The sequence below is a fragment of the Vulpes lagopus genome, chromosome 14 (assembly GCF_018345385.1).
Source record: "Vulpes lagopus strain Blue_001 chromosome 14, ASM1834538v1, whole genome shotgun sequence".
Taxonomy (NCBI): domain Eukaryota; kingdom Metazoa; phylum Chordata; class Mammalia; order Carnivora; family Canidae; genus Vulpes; species Vulpes lagopus.
In genome coordinates this window covers 22,254,572-22,281,970 of record NC_054837.1, presented here as the reverse complement: position 1 = coordinate 22,281,970, position 27,399 = coordinate 22,254,572, and the positions used below count along the sequence as shown (strand labels likewise).

Below are 27,399 nucleotides of genomic sequence, written 5' to 3'. Positions count from 1 at the left end.
ATTAAAATACTAGTATTCCGTATTTTAATTAATTAATTAATTTTTAAAGATTTATTTATTTGTGAGAGAGATGGCACACATTGGGGTGAGAGGCAAAGTGACAGAATCTTCAAGGTGACTACCTGCTGAGCACAGAGCCCAACACGGAACTTGATCCTTCAACCTATTAACTCAAACCGGAGCCAAAACTGAGAGTTGGAGGCTTAACCGACTGAGCCACCCAGATTTCCATTATATTCTCTATTTTTAGAGAAATTTAAAAGCTTTAAAAAACCCAGACAGTTAGAGATGCCAGAGTGGCTCAGTGGTTGAGTGTCTGCCTTCAGCTCAGGGATGATCCTGGGGTCCTGGGATGGAGTCCCCCATCAGGCACCCTGCAAGGAGCCTGCTTCTCCCTCTGCCTGTCTCTGCCTCTATCTTTCTATGTCTCTCATGAATAAACAAACAAAATCTTTAAAAAAAGAAAAGGAAAAGGAAAAAAAAGCCCAGACAGTTAAATAGTGGTCTACAATCTCAAAGGCACTGTCCTTTACTCTGAAATGGGTTTCTGCTACAGGTAGATTTTTCTGAAAGAATACTGAAACAGTTTGAAGTATAAAAGTTAGCACTCAACATTTGTGAAAAGAAGCAGGAAAAAGCATGTGAGATAATGGAAAATATACATGGTTATCTCTCCCTCCAGCTCCTGGCAGAGGACTCCTGAAACCCTTGTGATTTCCTAAGTGATAAGAACTCTTGGACAATTTTTTGATCAAAGAGGTGACTCTCTCTGGCCTCCTGGATGAGCTCCTGGATGCAGGCTAGCCACTAGAAAGACCAAGCCAGGATTAGAAGCTTGGAATTTTCAGCCTCACTCCCTATTCTTTGGAGAGGGCAGAGGGGCTGGAAATGGAGTTAATAATTGATCATGCCACACGAAGAAGCTTCCATAAAATCCCAATGCTCTGGGATTTGGAGAGCTTCCAGGTTGGAGAAAACATCCACATACTGGGAGAGTGGCATACCCCATACTCCTCGAGGACAGAGGCTCCTGCACTCCGGACCCTCCCAGACCCTCTCCCTGTGTATCTCTTCATCTGGTTCCTCATCTATATCCTTTATCGTGTCCTTTCATAAGTTGGTAAAAGTAAGTCACTGTTTTCCTGAGTTCTGTGAGATGCTCTGGCAAATTAATTGAATCTGAGGAGGGGCTTGTGGGAAGTCTGATTTATAGCCAATGGGTCAGAAGTACAGGTGCTGAGCCTGGTTATTGCAACAGGCATCTGAAGTGGGGGTTGAGGGGACAGTCTTGTGGGATCTGATGCTACCTACAGATAGACAGTGTCAAAATTGAGTTGAATTGTAGGACACCCAGCTGGTATTGCAGAATTGCTTGGTGCAGGGAAAACCCCCACATATCTGGTGTCAGAAGTGTTGTGAATGTGGTAGTCCTGTGAAAGTAAAGGAAAAACACAGGAGGGAGAACTGGGGTTTTTTCTAAACAAAGCAGAATTGAGCAGAGAGAAAAGCCCAGCTAGAGTGGGCACCCAACAAAGCCTCCACCCAAACCACAGGAAGCTCTGCAGCAATGATTGCCTGTAGGAGTTGTTGGACTTGGGCCGAAGTAACAGGTTCCTGGAGCCCCATCCCACTCCTGCCTCCCTCAGCCACTCGGTATGAGCTTCCCCAGAAAGGACACGACCTTAGATGAGCAGCTTTCCCCAGCTGAGGCTTGAAGCCAAAGGAGCTAACAGCGGAGCCCATCTCTTGATGATTCTCCTGGCAATGGGATAGTAGTCTTTCCTTGCATAGGATCTGGGCAGCCCCATCTCACTGTCCATCATTACAGTCTGAGTCTCCTACAGCTGCTGTAACAAATTAGCAAAAACAAAACAACATACATTTATTATCTTACAATCCTGGATCATCTCGTTGGGCTAAAGGCAAGGTATTGATTGCCTCTAGGGGAGAATCCATGGCTTTGCCCTTCCCATTTTCTAAAGACTGTTCACAGTTCTTGGCTTGTGACCCCTAGCTAGCAACACATTACTCCAACCTCTGTTTCCACAGTCACACCTTTTACTGATTCCTCTGCCTCCTTCTTTCACTTATAAAGACTCATGATGACAAGGGGCCCACTAGGATAATCTAGGATAATCTCTGCATTTCAAGATCCTTAACTTAATCTCATCTGCAAAATCCCTTTTGTCATGTAAGGTACCATCTTCCCAGGTTCCAGGGATTAGGATATGGATATCTTTGTGGGACCATTATTCTGCCTACCAAAGTTACCAAAGAGATATTTTAGAGCAGCTGGTAAGAGTAGCACCAACCAGGTACATTAATGTGATCCCTACATTTGTCTGTAATCATATCTCATGTGAATCCAGAGTTTATTCTGGCTCAAGTACTGTGCTAAATGCTCAACAAGAATACCTCATTTATTTCTCTCAACAATTCTGAGATAGGCACTATTATTATAATCTTTATTTTGCAGATGAGGAAGTAGAGACCCAAAGAGGTTAAGCTATTTGCATTTGGTCAAACCCCAGTAAATGGAAGAATCCTGATTTAAACCCTGGTCAGCCTGACTCCAAAGCTGGTACCCTTGATCACGTCTTTCTAATCCTCCTTTGCTTTTTGCTAAGGTTGGGTCTTTTTTTTTTTTTTTTTTTTTTAAGATTTTATTAATGATCCCTGGGTGGCGCAGCAGTTTGGCGCCTGCCTTTGGCCCAGGGCATGGTCCTGGGGACCCGGGATCAAGTCCGACGTCGGGCTCCCGGTGCATGGAGCCTGCTTCTCCCTCTGCCTGTGTCTCTGCCTCTCTCTCTCTCTCTCTGTGTGACTATCATAAATAAATTTAAAAAAAAATTTAAAAAGATTTTATTTATGACAGAGAGAGAGAGAGGCAGAGACACAAGCAGAGGGAGAAGTAGGCTCCATGCAAGGAGCCTGACGTGGGACTCCATCCCGGATCTCCAGGATCACGCCCTGGGATGAAGGTGGCACTAAACCGCTGAGCCACCCAGGCTGCCCAGGTTGGGTCTTTAAATTGCCAGCCACAGCCACCATCCTTCACCCTACATGCCAGCTCAGGGTAGCACAGTATAAGGGCTCTATAAATATTTGTTGGATCGAACTCTGAAAAATGTAATCCCCTGCCAGTTTCACACAACCATTAGGCCATTCCCAAATTCCCATATTCTTATTCTCACATCCAATAAACTTTTATTGGGCATTTATGTGCCTGGCACTGGAGAAATTCAACAATGAATAAAACATGTGGCTCATTTCCAGGGAGCTCACTTTTCAGGGAGGGAGTCATGATTTTGACCTCAGAGTAATTTTTAATTTCCCTCTTTTTTTATTCTTTTGCACAATCAGCGACGAATTTGAAAACAGGAAGCGTTATTGTCATTGTTTTTGGACAATTATCTACAATTGGAACCTGAGGAACAAGAAAAGGAGGCTAGAAGTTCTTTGGAGCTTTTTTTTTTCATATTAATATATATATATTTACCATGCACACACACGTAGGTAGGGGTGATTTTAGGTTTTTGTTTCCATTTTTAAAAATGGAAGTATGTTCTATATATTATTCTTATGCTTGTTTTTCCACTTAGGAATGCACAGTGGATGCATTTCCAAGCTTGCTTTCTCTTAACTGTTTCATTTCCCTATTGATACTTACCAAAATAGTTTTGAGTGTTTTCCCCAAAAACTGCCAGGATAAGAACTTCCTTTTCTTTGTGGCTACAACAACCTTGAGATCTACCTTTTACTAAACCATCTGGTGCCTTGTCCCCAGAACGGTCTTACCAAAGCTTAAATTTGAGGGTCTCTTCTCTCCAAAATGTCCCCAATACCTGCAGGATAAATCCAAATCTGTGCCCGTTGGCCTTGCAGAAAGTGATTTTCAGAATCTGGCCCCTAGGTATGCCTGGGTGGGTAGTGGTTGGGCATCTGCCTTCAGCTTAGGGTGTGATCCCAGAGCCCCAGGATCGAGTCCCACATCGGGCTTCCCACAGGGAACCTGCTTCTCCTTCTGTCTACCTATGTCTCTGCCTCTCTTTCTGTGTCCTCGCCCCCCATGAATAAATAAATAAAATCTTAAAAAAAAAAAAAGAATCTGGCCCCTAGAGCTATTCAGCCTCCCATGGTACACCTACGCGTACAACCCATGCTCTCCCCCCCACCCTCACTGGCTTTCTTCATTCTTAGTGGTCTTCTTGCAGACTAAATGCACCAGTCTGCCTTGAATCTAGGCCTTCCAACATCCCTCTTCCCTGCCTCTCTATCTCCTGAATTCTAATCACTCTTGGAGTCTCTGCTAAAGCATCACTTCCTTAGGTTTTTTTCTAGGCCCCTCTCAGCCTGGGTCTTTGTTTTATTTCCTTCATCCTGGGTTACCTGCATCATGCTAGAAATGAACTCCATGTCTGTCTTGCCTGCAATTCTCTCTGCCCCACTGGAGGGTCTGTCTCCTTCACCTGCTGAACGCCTCCCCCATGTCCTCATTCCAGGCATAGCACAGTTGATGGCACATTGCAGGTGTTGATAAATGTTTGCTAAATGAGTGATAATGAATGACTCATGGGGAAATTTTACCGCTTCTGGTTAATATACAATGCGTAGGTGCAGTCTCATGTTGAATATTTGGTTCCACTGACAACGATAAAGAGAAAAATCGCTTACCAAGATGAAGACATCCTAGTTTCTTTTTCAAAAGTACTTCATCTATTTTAAGAGTTGTCCTTTTCTTGTGTTTATTAATTTATGTGTGGCTTTAATCATTGGAAACCAATTTATTTTAAATGGGTCTTTAGTAAACCAATTATCTGAAGCATTTGGGATCTGATCTTGTTGTTTGTTGTTTCTGTTGACTCTTGCTCATGGTGAATTCTTTCTTTGTGTGTTTTGTAATTTCAAACACATAGATCTTTAATTGTGGGAATCCAGTACATCTAGACTGAAGGTTTGTCCTTCCAGAGTTTGTTTAGCTCATTTCTTGGTTTGAGGGTTCCTCATAGTGTGAATTTGAACCCCAAGCCTAAATGAGTATAGTCCTATTGTGACAAATTCTAAGGGGGTATTTCCTTTTTTTTTTTTTTTAAGATTATTTATTTGTTCATGAGAAACACAGAGAGAGAGAGAGAGAGAGAGAGAGGCAGAGACACAGGCAGAGGGAGAAGCAAGGCTCCATGCAGGGAGCCTGATGTGAGACTCGATCCCGGGTCTCCAGGATCACACCCTAGGCTGCAGGCAGTGCTTAACCGCTGCGCCACCGGGGCTGCCCTCAGGGGGTATTTCTTTCCCACTCTGGGTCCAGAATAAAAGAAATAAGCTTCCTTGTTATCTCCCTATGTTGGCTAGATGAAATTTTCTAGTCCCTCCATCCTTTTCTCTATAAGGGTGTAGCTCTTTGAGGGTCTTTGGGTGAAGGCCACAATTCCCTTCCCCCCAAATTTTGTCCCCTGTCTTTGGGACTTTTACAACTGAAACCCCTCCCCTGATGCATGCAGACAATCCTTACCAGTGTGGTTTTCACCTTCTGTTTTTCTGACTCCTAAAGATTATTCCTGTTTTCTGGTGGTGTTATATTTTATCCAGCATTATCTAGATGATTATTAACTGTGGGGAAAGTTTTTACATTATCTAGTCCAAAATAATGCCCCAAAATGGAAACCCAGTAGACTAGTTTATATTCTTTCCCTTAGTCTATGTGCATGAACCTGTTTTTTCAAGTCACTTTGTTCTCCTGTTATTTTCTGTATATTTACCACTTTTCTCCTATTCTCTTCCTACATTTACAACAGTTACATTACAGAACAAAATGCCTTAAGCTAATAATGTCTTATGTATAAACTAGACTTTTCTTCCCTTAGTATTTGGCTCCTATTACTGGTTCTTTTTCACCTCCTTTCCTAACTATCCTTTTATGTAATTTTCTAGTGAACAGGCACCAAATATAGCTAGTATCTGATCCATATGTCACCTGCTAATTTAAATGTTCTTTTCTTAAAAAAAATCTATCCCAATTTTGCAGATAAAAAAAAAAAAATCCTGAGGTCGACAAAACTGCTAGCAATGTTTCCATACATACCATTGTCAAAATGCTGGCAAATTTGGTAACATGAGGTGGCCAAGTTTTTAAAAATTCAGTACTAGTATTGCAAGTCATATTTATAATTTGAATAAAAATTCTAACTTACTTAAAACATGTTTTAGGCCTAGATAAATTTCTTTTGGCCTTAGGTCTAGGAATACATGCAGACAAGCATTTCTATTGATATACAAGTATATCAAGTGTACTTTATACAGATTATATTAGCAGCCTAGGAGTGCTTAGCAGAGGGTCTGGTTTGTAAGGCTGTTCTTCCTTACAGCTTCCTTGAAATTTCTCATTTACATCATAACCAAGTGAAAATGAGATAAGTATTGAAAAAACTACTTTTGCCATTGCTATAGTCAAGGTTACATATTAGCTAACTTATAAATAAATCACTCCCCGTGACAGAATTATTAGCAAATAAGATCGTCTATAAGCATAGCCACAAAACCTTTTCAAAAGGACTTTAAAATTTCCCGTCATTATGACAGCATTGGTTAATGAATATTCTACTTGTCTTTTCCTTTCAACCTCCAAAATGTTTCAAGAGTTAGTAAGTCCTGGGACGCCTGGGTGGCTCAGAAATTGAGCGTCTGCCTTTGACTCAGGGTGTGATCCCGGGTTCTGGGACCAAGTCCCGCATCAGGCTCCTTGGGGGAGCCTGCCTGCTTCTTCCTCTTGCCTATGTCTCTGTCTCTCTCTCTATGTCTCTCATGAATAAATAAATAAATAATCTTAAAAAAGAAAAAGAGTTGGTAAGTCCCAATTTTAACAGAAAATTGTCACTGTGATGTTATCTATTGCTGCTATATAATAGACCACATCCAAATGTAATGGTGAAAAATAACAACCATTTTATTTGCTCATGAATCTGTGGACCAGGAACTAGGGCAGGGCTCAAAGGGACAGTTCATGTATGTTTCCCATGGTGTAAGCTGGGGTGGCTCCCTGTGGGGCTGGAGGACCTAAGATGGCCTCACTCATAGGGCTTCAGCTAGAATGGCTTGAACAACTGAGGACCGCATAGGACAGCTGGGCTTCTTTCCTTGTGGTGTTAGCTGGACTCCCCTCATGTCTCTGGGGCCTTCTGGCTATCATCTGAGTTCCTGGAGTTCCCCTGCCTTGGCTTCTTTCTCCAGCAGAAAAGCCTGGACTTCTTGACACAGCAGATGGTATTCCTTCTAGCTAAAGGGTAAACTTCCAGGCCTCAGCTTGGAAGTTCTGGAATGGCACTGTCACCAAATTCTCTTGGTCAAAGCAAGTCAAAACCAGCCTTCAAGGAGTGAGGAGATAGAATCCAGGTGTTGAGAGCAGGAGCTGCATGCAGCCCATTGGGACAGAAGGAATGGGCAGCAACCATCTTTGCAGACAATCTACCACAGTCACCTTATTTATGTATCTTTGTATTTTTCTTTTTTCTTTTTTTTTAAAGATTTTATTTATTTATTCATGAAAGACACACAGAGAGAGGCAGAGACATAGGCAGAGGGAGAAGCAAGCTCCATGCAGGGAGCCTAACGTGGGACTTGATCCCAGGACCCCAGGATCACGGCCTAGGCTAAAGGCAGATGCTCAACCGCTGAGCCACTCAGGTGCCCCTTTATTTATGTATTTATAAATAACTGGTACCCATTCTGTTTATAAAGTTGCTACAAATCAAAGGAGAAGTTTATCTACCATAGCTTAGTACTAGTATTGGGATAGTTTGTAGTAGTTGGGATTAAAGATGTCAAGGTATTTTCCCAATAAAATATACTTAAGGCGGGGTTTGAATGTCACTGTAGTTTTTCAGCACTTATAATTTCAAGTGAGATGGTCTTGCTTGGTTAAAAACAGTAAAGCTTAAGCTAAAGTCGCCTAGTCCTTAAGACCTAGGAGGATCTTTAGTTCATTACCTCTGTGTGTGTCTTCTCCCTGGTGGTCACATAGGAGGAGTACAGGGACACATGAATACATGATCTTGTTTTCTTGTTCTCATAACACCATATTGCAGGCTTGGACCAACTTTCTAATCCCACTAATTGTTTTTTTAAAGAAACAACACGATTTTGATTTTGCAAATTTTATCACACCAAGTTCTCCACAATCGGGTACACCAAGATCTTACCATTGAAACCCTTCCTGGTGTTAAGCAGATGGATAATTTTGAAATATGTACGTATGGAATTAAGTTACATGATTATCCAAATATGCCAACTATTTCCATGGCATTTGGAATTATGCAATGGAAAACGTTTCTAGTGATGCCTTTTTATGTGTTAATTTAGCAAAATTTATTCTCAATTATAATTTCAAATCACCTGAACAACAAAAGAAAATTAGAAGCTATAGCAAAACCAAGAGCTTATTTGAATTTAGCATTAAGAAAACATTTTAGGGGTGTCTGGGTGGCTCATTCTGTTAAGTGTCTGCCTTTGGCTCAGGTCATGATCCCAGAGTCCCTGGATCAAGAACCACTTCTGGCTCCCTGTTCAGCAGTCTGCTTCTCCTTCTCCCTCTGCCTCTCCCATTTGTGTGCTCTCTCTCTTTCTCTCAAAAAAATAAAATAAAATCTTAAAAAAAATTTTTTTTTTAAAGAAAGCATTTTAAATTAATTGGCATAAACTGAAGATAACCCACATTTAACGAGCCAGTTCTAGTTGACATTTGCCAAAATATGACATACTGAATATGTTGTTTTTGTCCAATATCCCTTAAAAATTTAAGAAAAAAATTAAAGCAGAAGGTACAAAATAATTTACTCCCATGAAATTCAGGAAACTTTAATTAAATACCCCTTTAAGAAAGGAAATTTGCTTTCATTAATTTTTTAAAAATCTGTACTTTAAATGACCTTTAAATTTTAAGACTTTTTCAAGACACAATTGTCCAATCTTCATATTAATGAACATGCCAGATATTCTAATTTCCTGCACATTTGCCAAGTATCTTCAGTTTGGAGTAAGATTGATTTCTAAGCTGCCTCCCTTTAAAAACAACAACAACAACAACAACAACAAAACTTTCTCTTAAGTTGAAAGGATTTTTTAAAATTTTTATTTATTTATTTAAAAGATTTTATTTATTTATTCATGAGAGACACAGAGAGAGAGAGAGAGAGAGAGAGAGAGAGGCAGAGACACAGGCAGAGGGAGAAGCAGGCTCCATGCAGGGAGCCCGACGTGGGACTCGATCCCAGGTCTCCGGGATCAGGCCCTGGGCTGAAGGCAGCGCCAAACCGCTGAGCCACCTGGGCTGCCCAAGAATTTTTAAAATATATTTTGAACATCTAGATCTTTGGAACACTTAAAATATCTTCAAGTTTAAAAATTCTTCACATTGACTTGGGGGACCCTTGGTTCTTCAATTTTCAGTATTGCTCTCTTGTTTTATTTTTCAGTATTGCATTTATTTAAAATAAATGTATTTTGGGGCACCTGGGTGGCTCAGTAGTTGAACGTCTGCCTTTGGCTCAGGTCATGATCCCGGGGTTCTGGGATGGAGTCCTGCATCAGCCTCCCCGCAGGGAGCCTGCTTCTCTTTCTGCCTAGGTCTCTGCCTCTCTCTCTGTGTCTCTCATGAATAAATAAATAAAATCTTTAAAAAATAAATAAATAAAATATGTATTTTTTTTTTTATCACATTGCCATTGAACTTGGGCCAGATGCTTTGAAAGAGTGAGTTTAGGGAGATTGGAGGAACAGGACGAAATGTCTATAAATAGCAGTTCTTTGTATAGCATCTACTGTATAATAAAGTGTTGTGTAACTCTGTCATGCAACGTAAATAATGATAGTAATTTGCATTTTCTTATTACTATTCGTCCTTGAATTGAATCTGCAGTCTTTTGCCAATATTAAGGTCTATTTCGTACTTCACTACATCCCCCCCCGGGGTCCCTGCTATGATGAGAGAGGGGAGAGAAACAGTCCCCTTGTTTTGCAACACAGACTGTACAACAGGTACACACCAACTGCTTTTTGCCTTGTGATTCTGTTGCATAGACCCAAAGGCAGTGTGGTCTATGGCTGGACCTACTAGACAGAGCCAGGATAATGTAACTACACTTCCATTCACTTCTTATGAACACCCTTTCCTCTTTTTTAATCAAGATGGCCCTAGAGGTTCTAGCCCAGGGCAATTATGCTGGACTCAAACTGGAAGGAATCAGGAAGACTCTAGAAGAAATATTTTAAAAATTTCATCAGCCCAGAGGGCCTATTATTAGTATGACTGAGAAATTAGCTGGACTTACTTTCTACTGCAGACTCATCACAAAAAAACTCAGGTTTTTTGTTTTGTTTTCTTTTCTTTTCCCCAAGCAATTAAGCCTCTGAATCCTGGAGCATTGGGTTTGCCCAGCTCAGGGGAGCTTAGGTGCCTTGAAACTTTGGGACTTGGAGTTGAATTATCAAAATGCTAGGCGCTTAGCAGAGGGGAGGTGGGAGTATACTGGAGAGACCAGTGGCCCTACTCTCTGAAGAATCCCACCCTAAAGATGCAGAACAGCGGTGAGGAGCAAGATGGTGGGAGAGAGATACATTATGTGGTATCTGGGGCTTCTCAGCTGAAATCTGCACACCAGCTGCTTGGAGACCTTGTTAAAATGCAATTCTGATTCAGGAGTCCTGGATTGGGTCCAGAGATTCTGCATTTCTAACAGGCTCCCAAGGAGTGCTTATACTATTGGTTCTGGAACCTCACTTTGAGTTAGTAAGCAGGCGAGGAGGAGAAGGTGGAAGAATTTCAGAGGAGGGGCACAGGGAAGTCTAAACCTCTAACTTTAGGACAAAGAGCGTCTATTCCAACAGACTACAGGAAAAACTGAAGACTAAAAGCCCTTCCTCAAATGTTCCGGCCCATTTCCCCACAACCTCTCAGCCTTCTTGGATGACGCCAGGCAAGGGAAGGGACCCAACTCCCACAGAATGAATTTCCAAACTCCCTTGGCTTGAGGAAGAGACAGTGGAGGACTTGGAGCCACATATTTAATTTAGAAAAATTTAAAAATGTGAATTTTTTTGAGCCCCTGGAGAAAATTGATACGAATCACGCTCTCAGTCTCAAACTTAAAGTATATCAGATTCAGGAATAAAAAAAAATAACCATTCCTTAGTTATTCGATAACACACATTAGGGGATGATGAATGGATTTCCCTAAACTCTGACATGGGGCATTTTGAGGCTTCTGACAAGAGAAAGTCACTGAAGGGGAAACATGTCCCCAAGGATTTATGTCCCTTATCAGTCTTTGATTTTGCTGTGGTCACCAAAGAAGATGGCCCTTCCTCTACACAAACTCTTCAAATTGCCCTTTGGGATTTTTTTTCCTTCTTCAAGTCCTTGTTCTTCATTTAAACATGATTTCACCAGTATAAACATGCTCAGGAGAAAGACCCACTTTGATTTTCTTCTGCCAGCATCTTCCAAAGATAGCCTCGCATCCCTTTCTCTCATAAGAACAAATCTTAAAAATAAACTAAGGCAGTAAGTGCTGTGTCTAAAGCCAAGTTTGTTCCAAAGCTGAGAGTAATAAAATCCAGGGCTCCCTTTCCCTAATTCAATTTAAGAGCAAATGTCTTTCGTTGGTAATTTTGTTTGTAACTTCTGATCCTGCCATCTCTAGGACCTGCTGTTTTATTAAAGCATTTCCAAATCTGGTTCTGATTACATAAGAAAAGTTTGTGCCTATGCTCATGAATGTCACAATTCGCATGGAGATACCAGCTTGATTTACCCTTAATTCCCCCAGATTCTTGCCAAGATTCTTACCCTTAACCTAGGCAGAGGGTAAGAAGGGATAATTCCATCTTTTGCCTGGTCACCTGTACTTGAGAAAGAAAAAGTCACAAAGTGATCCAACATTTGTTCCTGACCAGATTTTTTTTTAATTAGTTGTCAATATTTAACATACAGTAGGGGCAGCCCTGGTGGTGCAACCGTTTAGTGCTGCCTGCAGCCTGGGGTGCGATCCTGGAGACCCCGGATTGAGCCCCACATCGGTCTCCCTGCATGGAGCCTGCTTCTCCCTCTGCCTGTGTCTCTGCCTCTCTCTCTCTCTCTCTCTGTGTCTCTCATGGATAAATAAATAAAATCTTAAAAAAAAATACAGTAATTTCACAGAACAAAATCTAAATTTATGATTTGCCTTTAAAAATCCTAAATTCTGAATAAAATAAAATAAAAAATCCTAAATTCTGGCAACATTTGGCAGCCATCCCTCATAGCTGGATACTGGCAAAGTGGATGTTTGTGATCCTTTGTCACCAGCATCTGACCCCTCTCCTATATTCAAGAATGTCCTCAGTTCACAAGTCTTGGTGGGAGGCAGACATTAGTCCTTGCCATTCAAGCTCTGTATCAGGGACTTGCTAGCATGCAGCCCCAGCCTGGACAAGCAGGCATATCTTCCCAGACTCGAAATGGGGTGCTAGTTTCAGTTAGCATCCAGGGAAGGAATGGGTGAATTCTTTCCGACAGTGGAAATGGTGAAAGCAACATCCAGTTTCCAGGGGCAGCGAGGGGGCAGGGGCCTCTGAAGGTCGGAAGCAGCTACACTTTCCTTACTGGTTGGTTCCGTGGTGTAATTTGGACTATGGTTTCAGTTCCTTGGCCTGTCTTTGTCCCATTTTCCAAGTCGGGGTCTCCAGCCTTCTGATGGATAGTGAGCCAGCCAATATTTTGTTATAGCATTCCTTTTCTGCTTAAATCTTCCACCCATCCCTCTTGCTTTAGATACTAACTCCCAGGCTGCTTAGACACAGGTGAGCTTGTAATTTTGGTCTCTCACCTCTTTCTCTTTAAAGTGACAAAATCTTTCTCCTGGGAGAAAGGCGAAAAACCACTCAGAACAAGCCTCCACAAAGTTCGTAAGAAGAAAAGTTTCCCAGAGGCCCCGCCCCCTCCTCCCCTTCCATCTCGTTGGGCAGAACTGGGTCACATGCTCACCTTTATGCAAATCAGGGGACTAGGATTGCTGTGATTGGCTCAGGATGGGCCCTAGTTCGACTTGGGTTGACTCTCATCACCTGGCAAGTTTTTTAAACTGCCAAGGCTTGGTCCCACTCCCAGAGGCCAAGTTTAATGGGTCAGACTAGATCTCAGGTATTGGAATTTTGCAAAATCCTCAGGTGCTCTTAATGTCATCTCTCAGTCTAGGCCAGCCTCCTACCCATGCCCATTTTACAAATGCTAATACTGAGGTCCAAAGACGTATTAAGTAACTTGCCCAAAGGACTATACCTCCGATTAATTCAATTAATAACAGAAACAAACAAAACCATACACACACACATTAAATGGACACCTCTGTTTTTCCAGAGTATGCATGTGAGCACCCATTCTCATTCTTAGAAAGTGAAGTGATGGGGACTTCAAGGACTGAGAAACAGTAGAGGGGAGGGCAGTGGTTCTCAAACTTGAGTGCATCAGAATCCCCTGGAGGGCCTGTTACAGCACAGATGGCTGGGCCCACCCCCAGAGTTTCAGATTCAGTGGGTTTGGGGTGAGGAGAAGAATAACATTTCTAACAAGTTCCCAGGGGATACAGCTGCTGCTGCTAGGCCAGGGACCACACTAGCTTAGTGGCTATCAGTCTGGGCTATAGGATCACACAAAAGATCCAGTTGTACCCCTTACAAGAAGTCACAAAACCTACTAAATTTTTGGGCAAGTCACCTAACATGTCTATGAAATGGGATTAATGACAGTGGCTTAGGCTTATCCTGACAACTGAGTGAGTATAATAAATGTAAAGCAAAGCACTTAGAATAGTGTCTGGCCCATCATAACTGCCTAATGAATATTAGCTATTATCATTCATTCTTTCATTTATTCATGGAACAATTATTAACTAAGTGTTTCCTTTGAGCCAGGCACTGTTCCAGGCACCAGGTGTACGGAGGTGAATAAGTCAAAGCCTTGCCTCCCAGTGAGCTTGCAATCCATTGGGGAGGCACACAATACACGACCTTGTAAATATAAAATATGTCACACAGAAGAATTCTACATCCCAAGCTGACTGAACAGCAGGTGCACACAGAGTTTTACAAGAACTTTGTTCAGTCTCACTCATATCTTCCAGCTCAAGGAGGTAGTGGTATGTTTCTTTCTATTGCAAAGGCCCCTTAGCAGAATGGCTATCTATATGTCAATTATATTTGTATTTATGTAGGCTTTAAAATATTTTTACATTATATATTATATGATATATGATTTAGTTTTATATATTACATCAATAACATAATTCATATTATATTTTGTATTTTAAATATTTTATATTTTTATATTCATATATATTCATTTTATATTCACATATATATTCATCTTTTTTATATCCTAAGAATTGGCTGACATGATGTGGGAGGCCAAGAGGTCCTAAGACCTGCTGTCTGCAAACTGAAGACTCAGGAGAGCCAAGCGGTGTCATTCAGTCTGAACCCAAAGGCCTGAGAATCAAGAGTGCTGATGCCTGAGGGCAACAGAAGATGGATATCCCAGCTCAAAAAGAGCAAATTCACCCTTGCTCTGCCTTTCCATTCTATTCAGGCCCTCAGTGGATTTTGATTCCCCCTGAACTGGTGAGATAATCTTTACTCAGGCCACCGATTCAAATGCCAAATTCTTTCAGAAACACCCTCAGAGACACAGCCTCCAAATATTTTACCAGCTTCCTGGGCGTCCAGAGTCCAGTCACGTCAACACATAAAACCGACCCTGGTGGGCATCGTCACACCAGCCAATTCTTGAGTAGGTTTTTGCTTGAGAGGAAGCATTTGAAACACAAACAGGGTGGGTGGAAAGTGCTAGAAGGGAAGAAGAGAGTAAAGTGGCCATGTACCAGATGCCACACATGTGTTACTTGATTCTCGAGACACCTTTGGAGTAGAGGTTATTGGACTAGGAGAGAGGCAAGCTGCCCAAAGCTAAGCGGCAAAGTGGCACACTAAGGACCTAAACAACCAGAGTTAGAGTTAGCCAAAGTCATACTACAAACCACATCTGACACCCCCCCCCCCTTCTTCTGAATCTATAGGCAGGAGCTAGTGTGAAGCATAGTCACCATCATGTATTTGCCCAACTGTCCCTCTACTCTGTTCCTGGGGCAGGTGCCAGTGATGTAATAAGATGCAAGGAGCAGCTACTTAAAAAAAAAAAAAAATTTTATTTTTTTTAATTTAAGGGAGAAGGAAAAGCAGACTCCCTGATGAACAGGTAAATGACGCAGGGCTCAATTATCAGGACCCCGGTATCACGACCTGAGGTGAAAGCAGATGATGCTTAACTGGCTGAGCCACCCAGGTGGCCTAGGAGTAGCTACTTCTGCATCAGTACACTCCTGACTCAGGCCAGCCTCATGTCTTCTCCCTTCTCTTCCTCATGTCCTTCTCAACATGTTAAAAAAAATAACAACAAACAACTTTATTATGGATAAAGCCTGTGATCTGTAATATGTAACACATATTGCTGGGAAATACAGATCAGCAAAATAGAAGAAAATAACAGTGCTCCATAATCACCTCATTGCAGAAAAAATTTCAATACTGGTTCTCCTATCTTCAGATCACAGGGTCCCCTGTCCTCCATGTTTGGTTTGGTAACTAGCGCTTTCCAGTCACACACATTAACCTAACTGGAAGTTTATTTTTTGTTTTTCACTGGGGTTGCTTCCAGAACTTCGTTCTCTAGATTTTGTTGGGCGAGGGGCATGGATTTGGGAGGTAAACTGGAGTTGTGTGTGTTTGGAGTTGTTCATCCATTCGAAGTACTCACCTCCCAGCTTTGGGGCCAAAAGGTTTTTTGGAGTCTCTTTTCCTAGGGAATCGCGGTTGTTTTATCCTCAGGTTTGTTTGTCTTGTGTTTTTTAGGGCTGGACGCTCTCTGTTCCTCTGAACGGTGAGGGTTTGAACTTTGCTGGCAGCTGGTTTTGGCTCTGGCCGTGATACTTAGTTTGTAAAGACGACGGGCGGCTGCAGCGGGGGCCTCGCCTCTCTAGCTTCCCGGGTTCCCGGGGCCCGGGAAGCTCCGTCGCGCGCGCGGGAGGGCAGCGGGGGCTGGCAGGGCGGACCCGGAGGGAGGCGTGCGGCCGGCGCCTCCCGGTAACCTGGTAACCGACCCCTTGGCAACAGAGAGGGGGCGGGACCCAGGGAGGAAGTCGGAAGCAGGAGGCTACATCTCGCGAGAGTTGCTTTTGCGCGCGAACTCTAAGAGCCCCGGTCCCGGCCGGGGTCGGCTCGCGGCTGGTCGCTGTGCAGGTCCGCGGGGGCCGCGACGACGCCGGCGGACCCGGACGCCTCTCTCAGCGCGCCATGGAGACCTCAGCGCAGCAGGAGCAGCAGCAGCCCGCGGCGGCCAAGATCAGAAACCTGCCCTGGTAGGAGGAGGCCCGGCAGCCGCGGGAAAGGGGACCGGTGCCCTCGCCCGACCGCCCCCGACCTGCGGCCGGCCGGAGCCCCAGAATTTCGCCTTGACGCCCCCAGCGCCCCAGCGCCCTCCGTTCTTTTGGGCCTTTTCCAGGTCTTCCCGCGGCCCCACCCCACCGCCCCCATTCCTGGTATTCACTGGGTGACAGCGTAGAGGTTTCAGTCCCTCCTCTTCTGACTTTGCATCGGCCTCCGGGCCCAAGTAGTCTCTCCACTCTTGCCGGAATCCTCAGGCAATGTTGCTCAAATTCTCGGCCGAAAGGACAACGGTCATAATAATGCTCCCCAGTCGAGTTGCATTTAAATGGCTTCCTGTTAGATGCTTGATCTTTACAAACACCCTAGGAGGTAGGTCGTTACTCCGCTTGTAGAACAAAAAGGTTAAATGACTTGCCTGAGGTCCAGAGCAGGAAAATAGGTTGGGATTTGCATCCAGGTGAAACCAGAGCTTGCCCTCTTGAGCATCCTACTTCCGCGGCTGCATCTGGATGGTGTTTTAGAAACTGATGGGATTCAGCTTGAGTTCTTCTGAAAGCTGCAAGTTGGTCGGTCTTGTCTCTTGAGTTCAGCTTGCTTTTCTCATGGAAAGAACACATAACATACAATTTACAGTTGTAAACATTGTAAAGCGTGTAATTCAATGACTTTAAGTGCATTGAGAATGTTGTGCTACCAGGTCACTGTCTAGCTCCAGAATTTTTCATTTTACCCCAAACGGAAACTTCACACCTATTGGCAGTTATTCGCCATCTCCCCCCTCACCCCCCCCCCCCCCTCCACTTGCTGAAACCGTTAATCTGCTTTCTGCCTCTGGAGTGACTACCGTGGATATTTACATGGATAGAATCAGTATGTGGCCTTTTGTGACTCGGGCTGCTTTCACAGCATCATGTTTTCTGGGTCCACCTGTACTGTTGCAGGTGTCATGGCTTCATTGCTTTTTATGGGTGAATAATATTCCATTGTATGGATAGACCACCATTTATTTATCCATTCATCTTTTGATGTATAGTTGGGTACGAGTTCAATTTTTTTTTAACAAAGATTTTATTTACTTGAGAACGTGAGTGTGGGGGAGGAGCAGAGGGCGAGTCAAAAGCAGACTCCCTGCTGAGCAAGGAGCCTGATGCAGAGTGGGATCCTAGGACCCTGAGATCAGGACCTGAGCTGAAGGCAGATGGTTAACCGACTGAGACACCCAGGAGCCCCAATGAGTTCAGTTTTTAATTTATTTTGAAATAACAGGTGCCCATCCAGGTTGAGATTATTTATAGGCAGACAGCTGAGAAAGTGAAATTAGAGCAGCACTATTGGCATTTTGGGCTAGACGCTTGGTGGAGGCGGGCATGGGGACTGTCCTGTGCATTGTAGGGTTTAGTGACATCCCTGGTGCCTATCCACTGGAGGCCTGTAGCACTTCCACCCAATTGTGACATCTGAAAATGTCTCCAGATATCACTGAGTGTTTCCTGGAGGACAGAATTACCTCTGGTTGAGAACCAATGGTCTGTATTCAAACTTAGAGGATTTTGTTTCTCTTCCTCTTTTCATTAGGGTAGGAAAGGATTCTTTTGCACATAACAGTGTGTTCTTGCATTGGTATATATTGTAATCCCTGCTAAATTGTCTTTCAGGGTTGAAAAATACCGGCCACAGACGCTGAATGATCTGATTTCTCATCAGGACATTTTGAGTACCAGTAAGCATCCATGTGTCAGTTGCTGTCATTCTAGTTGGAAGACTTGTATAAATTTCTTGGTTATGTCTCTGCTGAGTAATAACCTCGAAGTATCTGACTGAGTTGTATGGAATGTTGTTCTGTGAGCTAGGTCCTTCGGATTTTTCTTTCCTGCATCTGTCTCTGGTTTGAACATGGGATTGAAGTGCATTCAGGCCAACCCCAAGGGCCCAAGGTAAATCAGGTAACTCTTGAAATTGATGGGCTCTCTCATTCTTCCTCAGTTCAAAAATTTATCAGTGAAGACCGGTTGCCCCACCTGCTCCTCTATGGTCCTCCAGGGACAGGAAAGACTTCCACCATCCTGGCCTGTGCAAAACAGCTATACAAAGATAAGGAATTTGGCTCCATGGTCTTGGAGGTAAACAGGAGGATTATTCTTACTCAGCAAAGAACTCGAGTCTCTTACTTTTAGTACTCTTCGATTTACTTTACAAGTTAAGTTGCTGTACTGGAGGTGGGGGAAAGGAACAGACCTAGAATATTTCCAGTCACTTTTTATCTAGAATAGACATTTTGGTCTTGGTTGGCATCAGCTAGAGGGCAGTTGTAGGGCTAGGTATTTTTCTTTGCCTTTGCCAACTCATACTCAAGCACTCAGTGGTCACTCAGTGAGTGGTTGCTAAGTAGCTTGCTGTCTCCCATGTGCCTGTCCAGATTTCTCCTCCACGTGGCTCCACCCTGTTCTTGCCCTGGACGGCTGCGCTGTATTGACTGCAGGCTGCCTTGTTCTTTGGCTCCTGGTTAGGTTTGGCCAGTAGGGGCCCTGACAGGATTCAGGGGAAGAGGAAGGATGCCTCGTCCTGTCTTGGGGGTCACCACGGGCTGACAGCATCCCCACCTGCAGGGCAAATCCACATAGCCTTCTCTAGGTGCCCACACCGCTCCCCCACTCACCTAAGACCTGGGGTCGGTAATGGGCCCTAGTCGTTGCAGAGGTATCGCAAAGCCCTTGTGGTTTCCCCACACCCCACCAACACCTTTTAAAATACCGCTTCATGTAATTCTCTTCAAATCACTGAATTTGAGTATGCCATCTGTTTGCCGCTGAGATTTGACTGATACACTTAGATTTACAAAATTCTAAATATCATCTATTGCCGAGGGAAAAAAATGTTTAACTTATTTTTTTTTTTGTTAGAGATCTTAGAACCTGGCTGCCACCAGTATTCTTACCTCAATGTATTAAAGACTTGGTAACTTCTGGATCGCTCTGGGTTGTGGTAGCTAAAATTAGCATGATTCTGCTCATGCCAGAGGTGCTCTTCACTGTGACCCGGCCAATTAATTATTCCTCCAGAGTATGTCAATGATTGTCTTTGAAAGGGGAAGGAAACACATTCGTTTGCCTTTCAGAATGTAATGTAACGATCTAGTGAGTTGTGAGTTTTAAATACAATTGTGATCTTGGTTTTTTAATAGGTGTTTATCTCTTGGCTGTTAGACTGAGAGACCTAGACCTAGCCTGTCTAGTGGGACTGATGAAGAGATGAATTAATTCATAGGTAGCACACCAGCATATTTCTAATTTACTCCGACTTCTCTCTCCCACATTTAGCTGAACGCTTCAGACGACCGAGGAATAGATATTGTTCGGGGACCAATCCTGAGCTTCGCTAGCACAAGGACAATATTTAAGTAAGAATTATTGGCATAATTTCTCTCCCTGGAGATTTTGATCAGTGGGATGACAGAGTTTAGTTTTTTCAATCCTCCCCTTTGCCAGTCTGTAAAGGTTAAAAATGACTTTGTAAAAAGTAGGCATCAGAAAGAAAGTACAAGGACAGGAGTAGGAAAGAATGCAAGTATCAAAATATTATGTAAGTATATATATATATCTGCACATTCTTTGGGAAGCATTAACTTCATTTTTTTAGTTAACTGAAGACTGATAACATCCTGAGACCGCATGAGGTGGTTTGAATTTAAACCAAAATGAATTGACATCAGGATGGATAACCGGGATGATGGTAAACAAAGGAAAAGATGAAAAGACAGGCATGAGTGAAGGGTGAAGGTGATAGAAAAAAGCAAGGCCCCTGAGTAGCAGGATACGTTGCGTGTGCAGAACAAAGGTGCATTTGCCAGAGGAAACGATGCAGCAAACATGCAGAAGTCAGACCTAGTTCCTTTAAGAGCTGAGAGTAATGGGCGTGTTCCCTGTGTGAGCACAGATGTCTGTTTCGCTCGGAGGTCAAGGAGGAAGGGACTGTCCCAGCAGGGCCTCATGGCACTAATGTGGGTTGGGCCTGGAAGTTGAGATGAGGTCGAAGAGATATGCAGATGGTACCATTTGTTTTCCTAGGAAAGGCTTCAAACTAGTGATCCTGGATGAAGCTGACGCCATGACTCAAGACGCCCAGAATGCCTTGAGGAGAGGTAAGAAGAGCTCCCAGATGTAGTGTGTTGGCTCCTGAGTGTATTCGAAAGAGAATTAGGAACTTTGGATGTGAGATAACAGCATGGATGGTTGACAGTTTTCATTTATCTTCCGGCCCAGAGAAATCGGTTGACCTTTTGCTGTCAATCTAGACCAAATCTCTAATGTTGGGGTTTCCCTCTTTCAGCAGCTTAAAGATAAGGGCCTTACCTGATGGGACTTTTAAGTCTGACCAGACACTGGTGTCCCATCCTCCTCTTCCACGGGGTTCAATCTGGGGCTGGGAATTTGTATTCTTAGGTGAGGGAGAGGATGGGGTAGGGAAAGCCCGTCGTTCCTAAGCAGGTGCTGGGTAGACCCCTCTGCTCTTGGTACCCCGAGACACACAGTGGCCGGGAAAATAATCCAGGAAATGGGGTAGCACTCAGAGCTGCCACGGCGTCTCTGTTTGCCGAGGGAGTATCATGGGAGTTGTCTGTCGTCAGGGACCTGGTGCAGGGGATTTCTGTGAAAGGACATCGGTCACCTCTCGCTTTAAGATTCAGAGGTAGAGCTAGGAGAGCGGAGTGATCTTTCGGAGTTCTGGCGAGACGAGGGGGTGCAGGCCGGGTTTAAGAGGCGGGGGGACAGTGAGAGTATCTTCTGATCCTAAAAGCTTTGGCAGCCTTTCTCCAGCATTTGTTCTGCACAAGGACTGTCTGGGCAGATCCCCGGGCAAGAACATGGGGTAACTACGGAGCGAGCCCGTGTTTCATAAGCTTTCTGAATTCCAGTTATCCCTCCGCCCAGCGCGCTGGGGCTTGCGAGGCTCCGGGACCGAGTCCCCGGGGAGGCCGCGGAGAGCCGCCCCCCGCCGCTCCATCAACCTGCCAAATGGAATTCTCGGCCCACGGACAGGGCCCCGGGTTTCTAGCCTAATGGGACAGCGCAGCACGGACGCCGAATCCAGGATCGTGCGTGGCACGTTCTGAGGAGCCGCTCCTAGGCGGCGGGTGGCACGGGCGGCGCGGGTGGCGCGGGTGGCGCGGGCCGCAGCTCCGCCGGGAGCCGGCCCCTGCCCCTGCCCCGGCCCCTGCCCCTGCCCCTCGGGCGCCCCGCGCCGCCCTCACGCCGTGTCCTCTCCTTGCCAGTGATTGAGAAGTTCACCGAGAACACCCGGTTCTGCCTCATCTGTAACTATCTGTCAAAGATCATCCCGGCCTTGCAGTCCCGGTGTACGAGGTTCCGATTCGGCCCCCTGACCCCCGAGCTCATGGTTCCCCGCCTGGAGCACGTCGTAGGAGAGGAGAAGTACGTGTGAGGGGAGGCCGTGAGGAGAAGCCAGTGAGGAGAAGCCAGCGGCGGCCCAGAAGCGGGGCGGGCGGGCTGCGTGCGGGGGCGGGGGGCGGGGGGGCGGCAGGGTGTGGGGGAGGGGCGGCAGGGTGTGGGGGAGGGGCGGCTGGGGAACCAGGGAGGCCGCCCGCCCGCTCGGTGCAGCCCCCTCGCCGCCGCCGCCCTCTGGCACCTCCTGGGCAGCCCTCATGACGGCCCTGGGCTCTTCTCCTGATCCACCCCCCGCCCTGGAAGCTGTCCCGATTTCCTCCTACTCTTCTTTTGTCACTGGAGACTGCAGGCTGCCAGCGCCCCTTCTGCCGAGACGCCTCCAGCCTTTTCGGGCCAGAAGGGAAGGTGCTGAGACGTTACCTTCTGTGTACTCGGCTGCCTCGCCAGTGGCCGCCCGAGCTGCTGCTTTCTGAAAGGGGCGGGCCGTGCCTCGCAGCACAGCGTGCAAAGCCGCTTGCTCACCTGGTCCTCAGTGCCTGGTCCTGGGTGAGGGCCTTTCCCGGCTTGCAGTGGCCGTGACTGCTAACGTGAAGCCCACAGCCCTAAAAGCCAAAGTGAATTCCGGATCCACCCCCAGCGGTAGATGCCGAGAGTCCTGCGAACTCCATCCCTCCCCTCTCTTGTTACTGGAAGCCTTCGTTCTGGGGGGCATCTCGTTCCCGGGTGAATGCTGGTGCTCTCGGGCCTCTGAATTCCTCCTGCCGCTTTCCTTTCAGAGTGGACCTAAGTGAGGACGGGATGAAAGCACTCGTGACCCTTTCCAGCGGAGATATGCGGAGGGCTCTGAACATTTTGCAGGTAGAGTATTACTCGTAGCAGATCTCAAGCTGCTGCTTTGGAAGAGTTATAGGTAGGCAGCAGCACAGCTAACCTACAAATTCAGAAATCTAGAGAGCGGTAGGATCTCAATTTCATCATGTACCAACAATCTCCCCCCACCTTTGGGTTTTAAATAATTGAAAGAATAACGTGCTGCCAGTGAGGGAAAAGCTAGGGCAGGACTCTGGCTGGCACACAGCAGCGGCATCTTCTCGTGCTTCCAGCTGAGGCCAAGTCTTACCAGGTAAACTGTGCGGCTTTCGAGCTGACCTGTGCCCAGTCACTTTACTGCGCATGTGCAGTGCTGCCTCAGCTTCCTCCTGATCCGCCTGCACGGTGGTGGCCGCCGTGACAGCCACGATACTCCCTCTTTGCACAGAGCACCAATATGGCCTTCGGGAAGGTGACAGAGGAAACGGTCTACACCTGTACCGGGCACCCCCTCAAGTCAGACATTGCTAACATTCTGGACTGGATGTTGAATCAAGACTTCACCACAGCCTACAGGAGTATCCTTCCTTGTGTCCTGCTGACAGTAGGTGCTGTATCTCAGGCCCAAGTGTGGCCTGGGAGCCCGGGGTGCAGCCAGTGCCTGCACCCTGCTGGCCAAACACGGCTGCTCCAGAGGCTGGTCAGCTTGCTGTGGATGAACGGTGTCTGTGGTTGGAGTGGGTCCTGTCTTTAATGCCCTGAAGTTCTTCCTGAAGGAGTGTGACATAGGTCTGGCTTGAAGCCGCCTTCCTCACAGAGGAGAGCAGCAGTGAGATCTTGGGGTGGCAGGTGTTACTCTTGTTTTGCTGTGAAATTAAAAGCCAGGGGCAGTGATAGGAAGCCTTCAGGGGAATGGGTGGGCTCTGTTCTCTACTAGGCAGAGACACAGTTCTGCCAGAAAGCCCTTGTGGAAAATGGGAAACATGGGAAAAGTAACAAGTGGAGTCCACCTCATGCAACTTCAGATTGAGAGAAACCACTCTGTTGGGTGGGGCTAAAAGCCCTCCTTCCCACTCACCGGAATCTGGGTTCAGAATTCCACGTTGTGTATTTGTTCTGGAACCTGAACCTGAATTTGTTCTGTGCCCTCTGCCTTAACTGTTCCTCTAGATATAATGGAGTTGAAAACGCTGAAGGGCTTGGCGCTACATGATATCCTGACGGAGATACACTTGTTTGTGCACAGAGGTAATTCTCGTTCTTCCCTAGTTGAGATGGGAGAGGAGGTGAGTGGAGTTAAGGGTGGGAGGGAGGGAACATGAGGCTTCACTTTTGAAGCAAAGAGACAAGAATGAAGTATAAACCTTGGCCCTGCAGTCAATTTTCTTTAGTATTTAAAACTCTGTTCCAAAACTACTCTTAACCTCTAAAGCTCCTGGGGGAAGAAGCTCCAGAGGGCTGACTTTATTTCCTCCAAGGGTTTAAATTTTACAGCAGTAAATAGTACATTTCATTCACATTTCTAAAGGTATTTTCCCTCAAAAGGAGAGAAAGAGAAGGAACTATCTTCGATGTAAACCAGAGCAGTCTTAACTAAACCATCTTAAGTTGCACACTTGGCCGTATCTACCATACAGAGAACTGGTTCTCCACCTTGGCAGCACATAGTAGTTATCCCAGACCAAGTCACTTGGCCTTTTGGGGGGAACCAAGCAAGCATCAGGATTTCCTCAGGCTCTCCGGGTGGTCTGTTCCGAGGCCTCTTCCATCAGGCTCTTTCCTCCGCCACAGCCAACTGCCAACAGTCAGGTCCATGGCTTGTTCTGCCAGTGCCTCCGTGGGCCTCCCCAGGGCCAAGCGGCAGGTTGATCGCTGCCCAGGATCATGGTCGGCTCAAGCCCAGCTCTGCACTTTGATTGTGGGAAATAAATACTTACAGATCAATGGATTTGTTTTTAAAACCTGCCCTGCTGCTAAAGCAGCGCGGTTGACTCTTTCCTGTGTTCTTGTGATTGCTTTGGAACCTGTTCACGAAATAGGTAAAAACTGAAAACTTCTGCAGCGATCACTTCCTTAGAGGTGTGGCACCTAGTGACCTCAGGCCTCTAGACAAGTTTTTTTTTTTTTTTAATTTTTTAAAATTTATTTATGATAGTCACACATAGAGAGAGAGAGAGAGAGAGAGGCAGAGACAGGCAGAGGGAGAAGCAGGCTCCATGCCCCGGGAGCCCGACGTGGGACTCGATCCCAGGTCTCCAGGATCGCGCCCTGGGCCAAAGGCAGGCGCCAAACCGCTGCGCCACCCAGGGATCCCCCTCTAGACAAGTTTAGTGTCTCCTGCTGTTTAAGTTCATAATTGTGTGTTTGGTTTTGTTTTAGTAGTAGGGGATGGCAGACCCTTGTTCACTCAGTTTTGTTTTTCCCTAGTTGACTTTCCATCTTCGGTTCGAGTACATTTACTGACCAAAATGGCAGACATAGAGTGAGTACTCCCCAATTTTGATTCTTTTCCCTTTTTTACCCTGTTGTGTTTTTTTTTTTTTTCTGCCTGGTTGGTTCCAACTTGCTTGTCTACATCAATCCCCTGTGGTACAATCTAGTTTTTGGTGGGATCACTGAAAGAAACAGTAGGATTTGCTTAAAGAACATGAATAAATACAAGGACAGGTTCAGCTCAGTTACATATTGTAGATAAAGGCCTCTCCTTACACCTCAAAGGCTTAGAGTCCATGTTGGTTCTAGAAGAGCCACTTGTGTGAGGCCCGCAGCTGTTACAACATCTCGGTTATTCAGGGACAACCAGCCATCCAGCTGTTATGAAAGCATTTTGGCATAGCAAACCATACTGGGGGGAGAGTAAACATAAATTCTGTTTTCCACTTTGCCTGGTTCCATAAATGCAGGTATTTGCCCCAGTGAAGCTGGCAGCTAGCATTTAGGTGGACAGGAGCACTGGGTTTGCAACAGACACCAACAGAGGATCAACTCTAATTTGCTGTCATTGGCCTTCACATGCACACATTAGGTCACCACTTCTATGTGATGAGTGTCATGATTTTGCCTCCACTGACTAGGCACTTGAAAGGTGGCAAGATGGGGATGCCTGGGTAGCTGGCTCAGTGGTTGAGTGTCTGCCTTCAGCTTCAGGGCGTGATCCCGGGGTCCTGGGATCGAGTCCCATATCAGGCATCCTGAAGGGAGCCTGCTCCTCCCTCTATCTATCTGTGTGTCTCATGAATAAATTTAAAAATATATAAGTTTTTTAAAAAGAGGAACAATTTCTCTGAATGCATTTTGTGAGTGAAGAAGTAAATCCTTCTCATGTAAATTCTGTGTATGTCTACAGAGCCAGCATGAAGTTCAGTTCAGAACACTGTCATTGATAACTATCAATTTTTAATTTCCCCTTACCATTTTTTTAAAGATTTTATTTATTCATGAGAGACACAGAGAGAGAGGCAGAGACACAGGCAGAGGGAGAAGCAGGCTCCATGCAGGGAACCTGACGCAGGACTCCATCCCGGGTCACGCCCTGGGCTGAAGGCTGTGCTAAACTGCTTGAGCCACCCAGGCTGCCCTCCCCTTACCAGTTTGAATCGAATGAATAAATGAGAAGAAAACGTTAGGGGACATACTGAAGATGACTGTCTGGGAGGAAGCTTTATTACCTGCTTTTCTCTAGCAAACTGTTCCACCTTCAAACTCTATCATTCTGTTGTCAAAAGGTAGCTGTCCATAATATTCCATATTCTTACCTTTCGTTTGCTTTCTCTTAGGTACAGACTTTCTGTTGGCACCAATGAGAAGATTCAGCTGAGCTCTCTCATTGCCGCTTTCCAGGTCACCAGGGACCTGATTGTTACAGAGGCCTAGAGGCTGAAGCCCGTTCACTGCGGTTCGCAGGCCCCGCAGTGACTGAAGAACAGGAAACTGAGTCACAGGATGATATGCTGCCCAGGCTGGATGGTGAAGCCAGTCGCCCCGAATTGTGGAAACCTGTCCCCGACACCGGCGGGCAAAGGTTGAAAAAGTACCGTGTCTGTGGCTATTGGGAGCAGGTACAAAACCACTGGAACAGACAGCTGTCTTACTGTGCTGCCTGTTTGTGTTTTTTACAGGGAGAAAGAAAGTGCAAAAAGTTGTGTGTGGGGTTTTTGTTGTTGTTGTTGTTGTTGTTAAGCCTTAAGGCTTTTAACCATTCAGTTGCTTGGATGGCAGGAAATTGCCCTCCCTTATTTTGGTCTAGAACTTAAAAGGCTTCCAAACCTCCCATGGTGCCATTGCCTCCTAACTCCAGGTAAACAAAGCATCTCCACAATTCAGCGTATAAACCTCAATCTGCGTCACAGTCTGTCTGTTCTAAATAGGTATTAATAGATTTCTGGCCCAAACTATTGTACTCTTATAAATGTGCTCAGTTCTCTTACTTTAAAAACATCTTTTAATTTCTCCAGTGCTAGCAGGTTCCTAATTGTGGTGTGGACAGTGAAGTGTCACTGTATGGCCGCGGGGGCAAGGCTGTATAGTATTCCCTTGTTAACGTATGAGGGCTGATGGGCTCGGACCAGACTCTAAACCTCCAAGTGCTGAAAGGGTAGGCCCAGTGTCCAGTGTAGCAGTTTATTTTATAGCAAACAGACTGCCTTTATGATAGTGTTCTTCTCAATAAAAATAAAGAAGCTGGCATGTTGGCTGTCTTACAAGTGACTCTTTTCTTCAC

General features: G+C 45.3%; 1 protein-coding gene across 1 annotated transcript; it reads left to right on the top strand.

The window, feature by feature from the left end:
• Positions 1-16,225: 16,225 nt before the first annotated feature.
• RFC5 (replication factor C subunit 5) lies at positions 16,226-27,363 on the top strand. The gene is made up of 11 exons (XM_041728681.1): positions 16,226-16,439; positions 18,123-18,187; positions 18,451-18,587; positions 19,785-19,864; positions 20,532-20,605; positions 21,737-21,896; positions 22,646-22,727; positions 23,128-23,257; positions 23,850-23,927; positions 25,107-25,161; positions 26,456-27,363. Exons 1-11 carry the CDS (start codon positions 16,375-16,377, stop codon positions 26,550-26,552), a joined length of 1,023 nt encoding a protein of 340 aa, XP_041584615.1. The 5' UTR covers positions 16,226-16,374; the 3' UTR covers positions 26,553-27,363.
• The last annotated feature ends 36 nt before the right edge of the window (positions 27,364-27,399 follow it).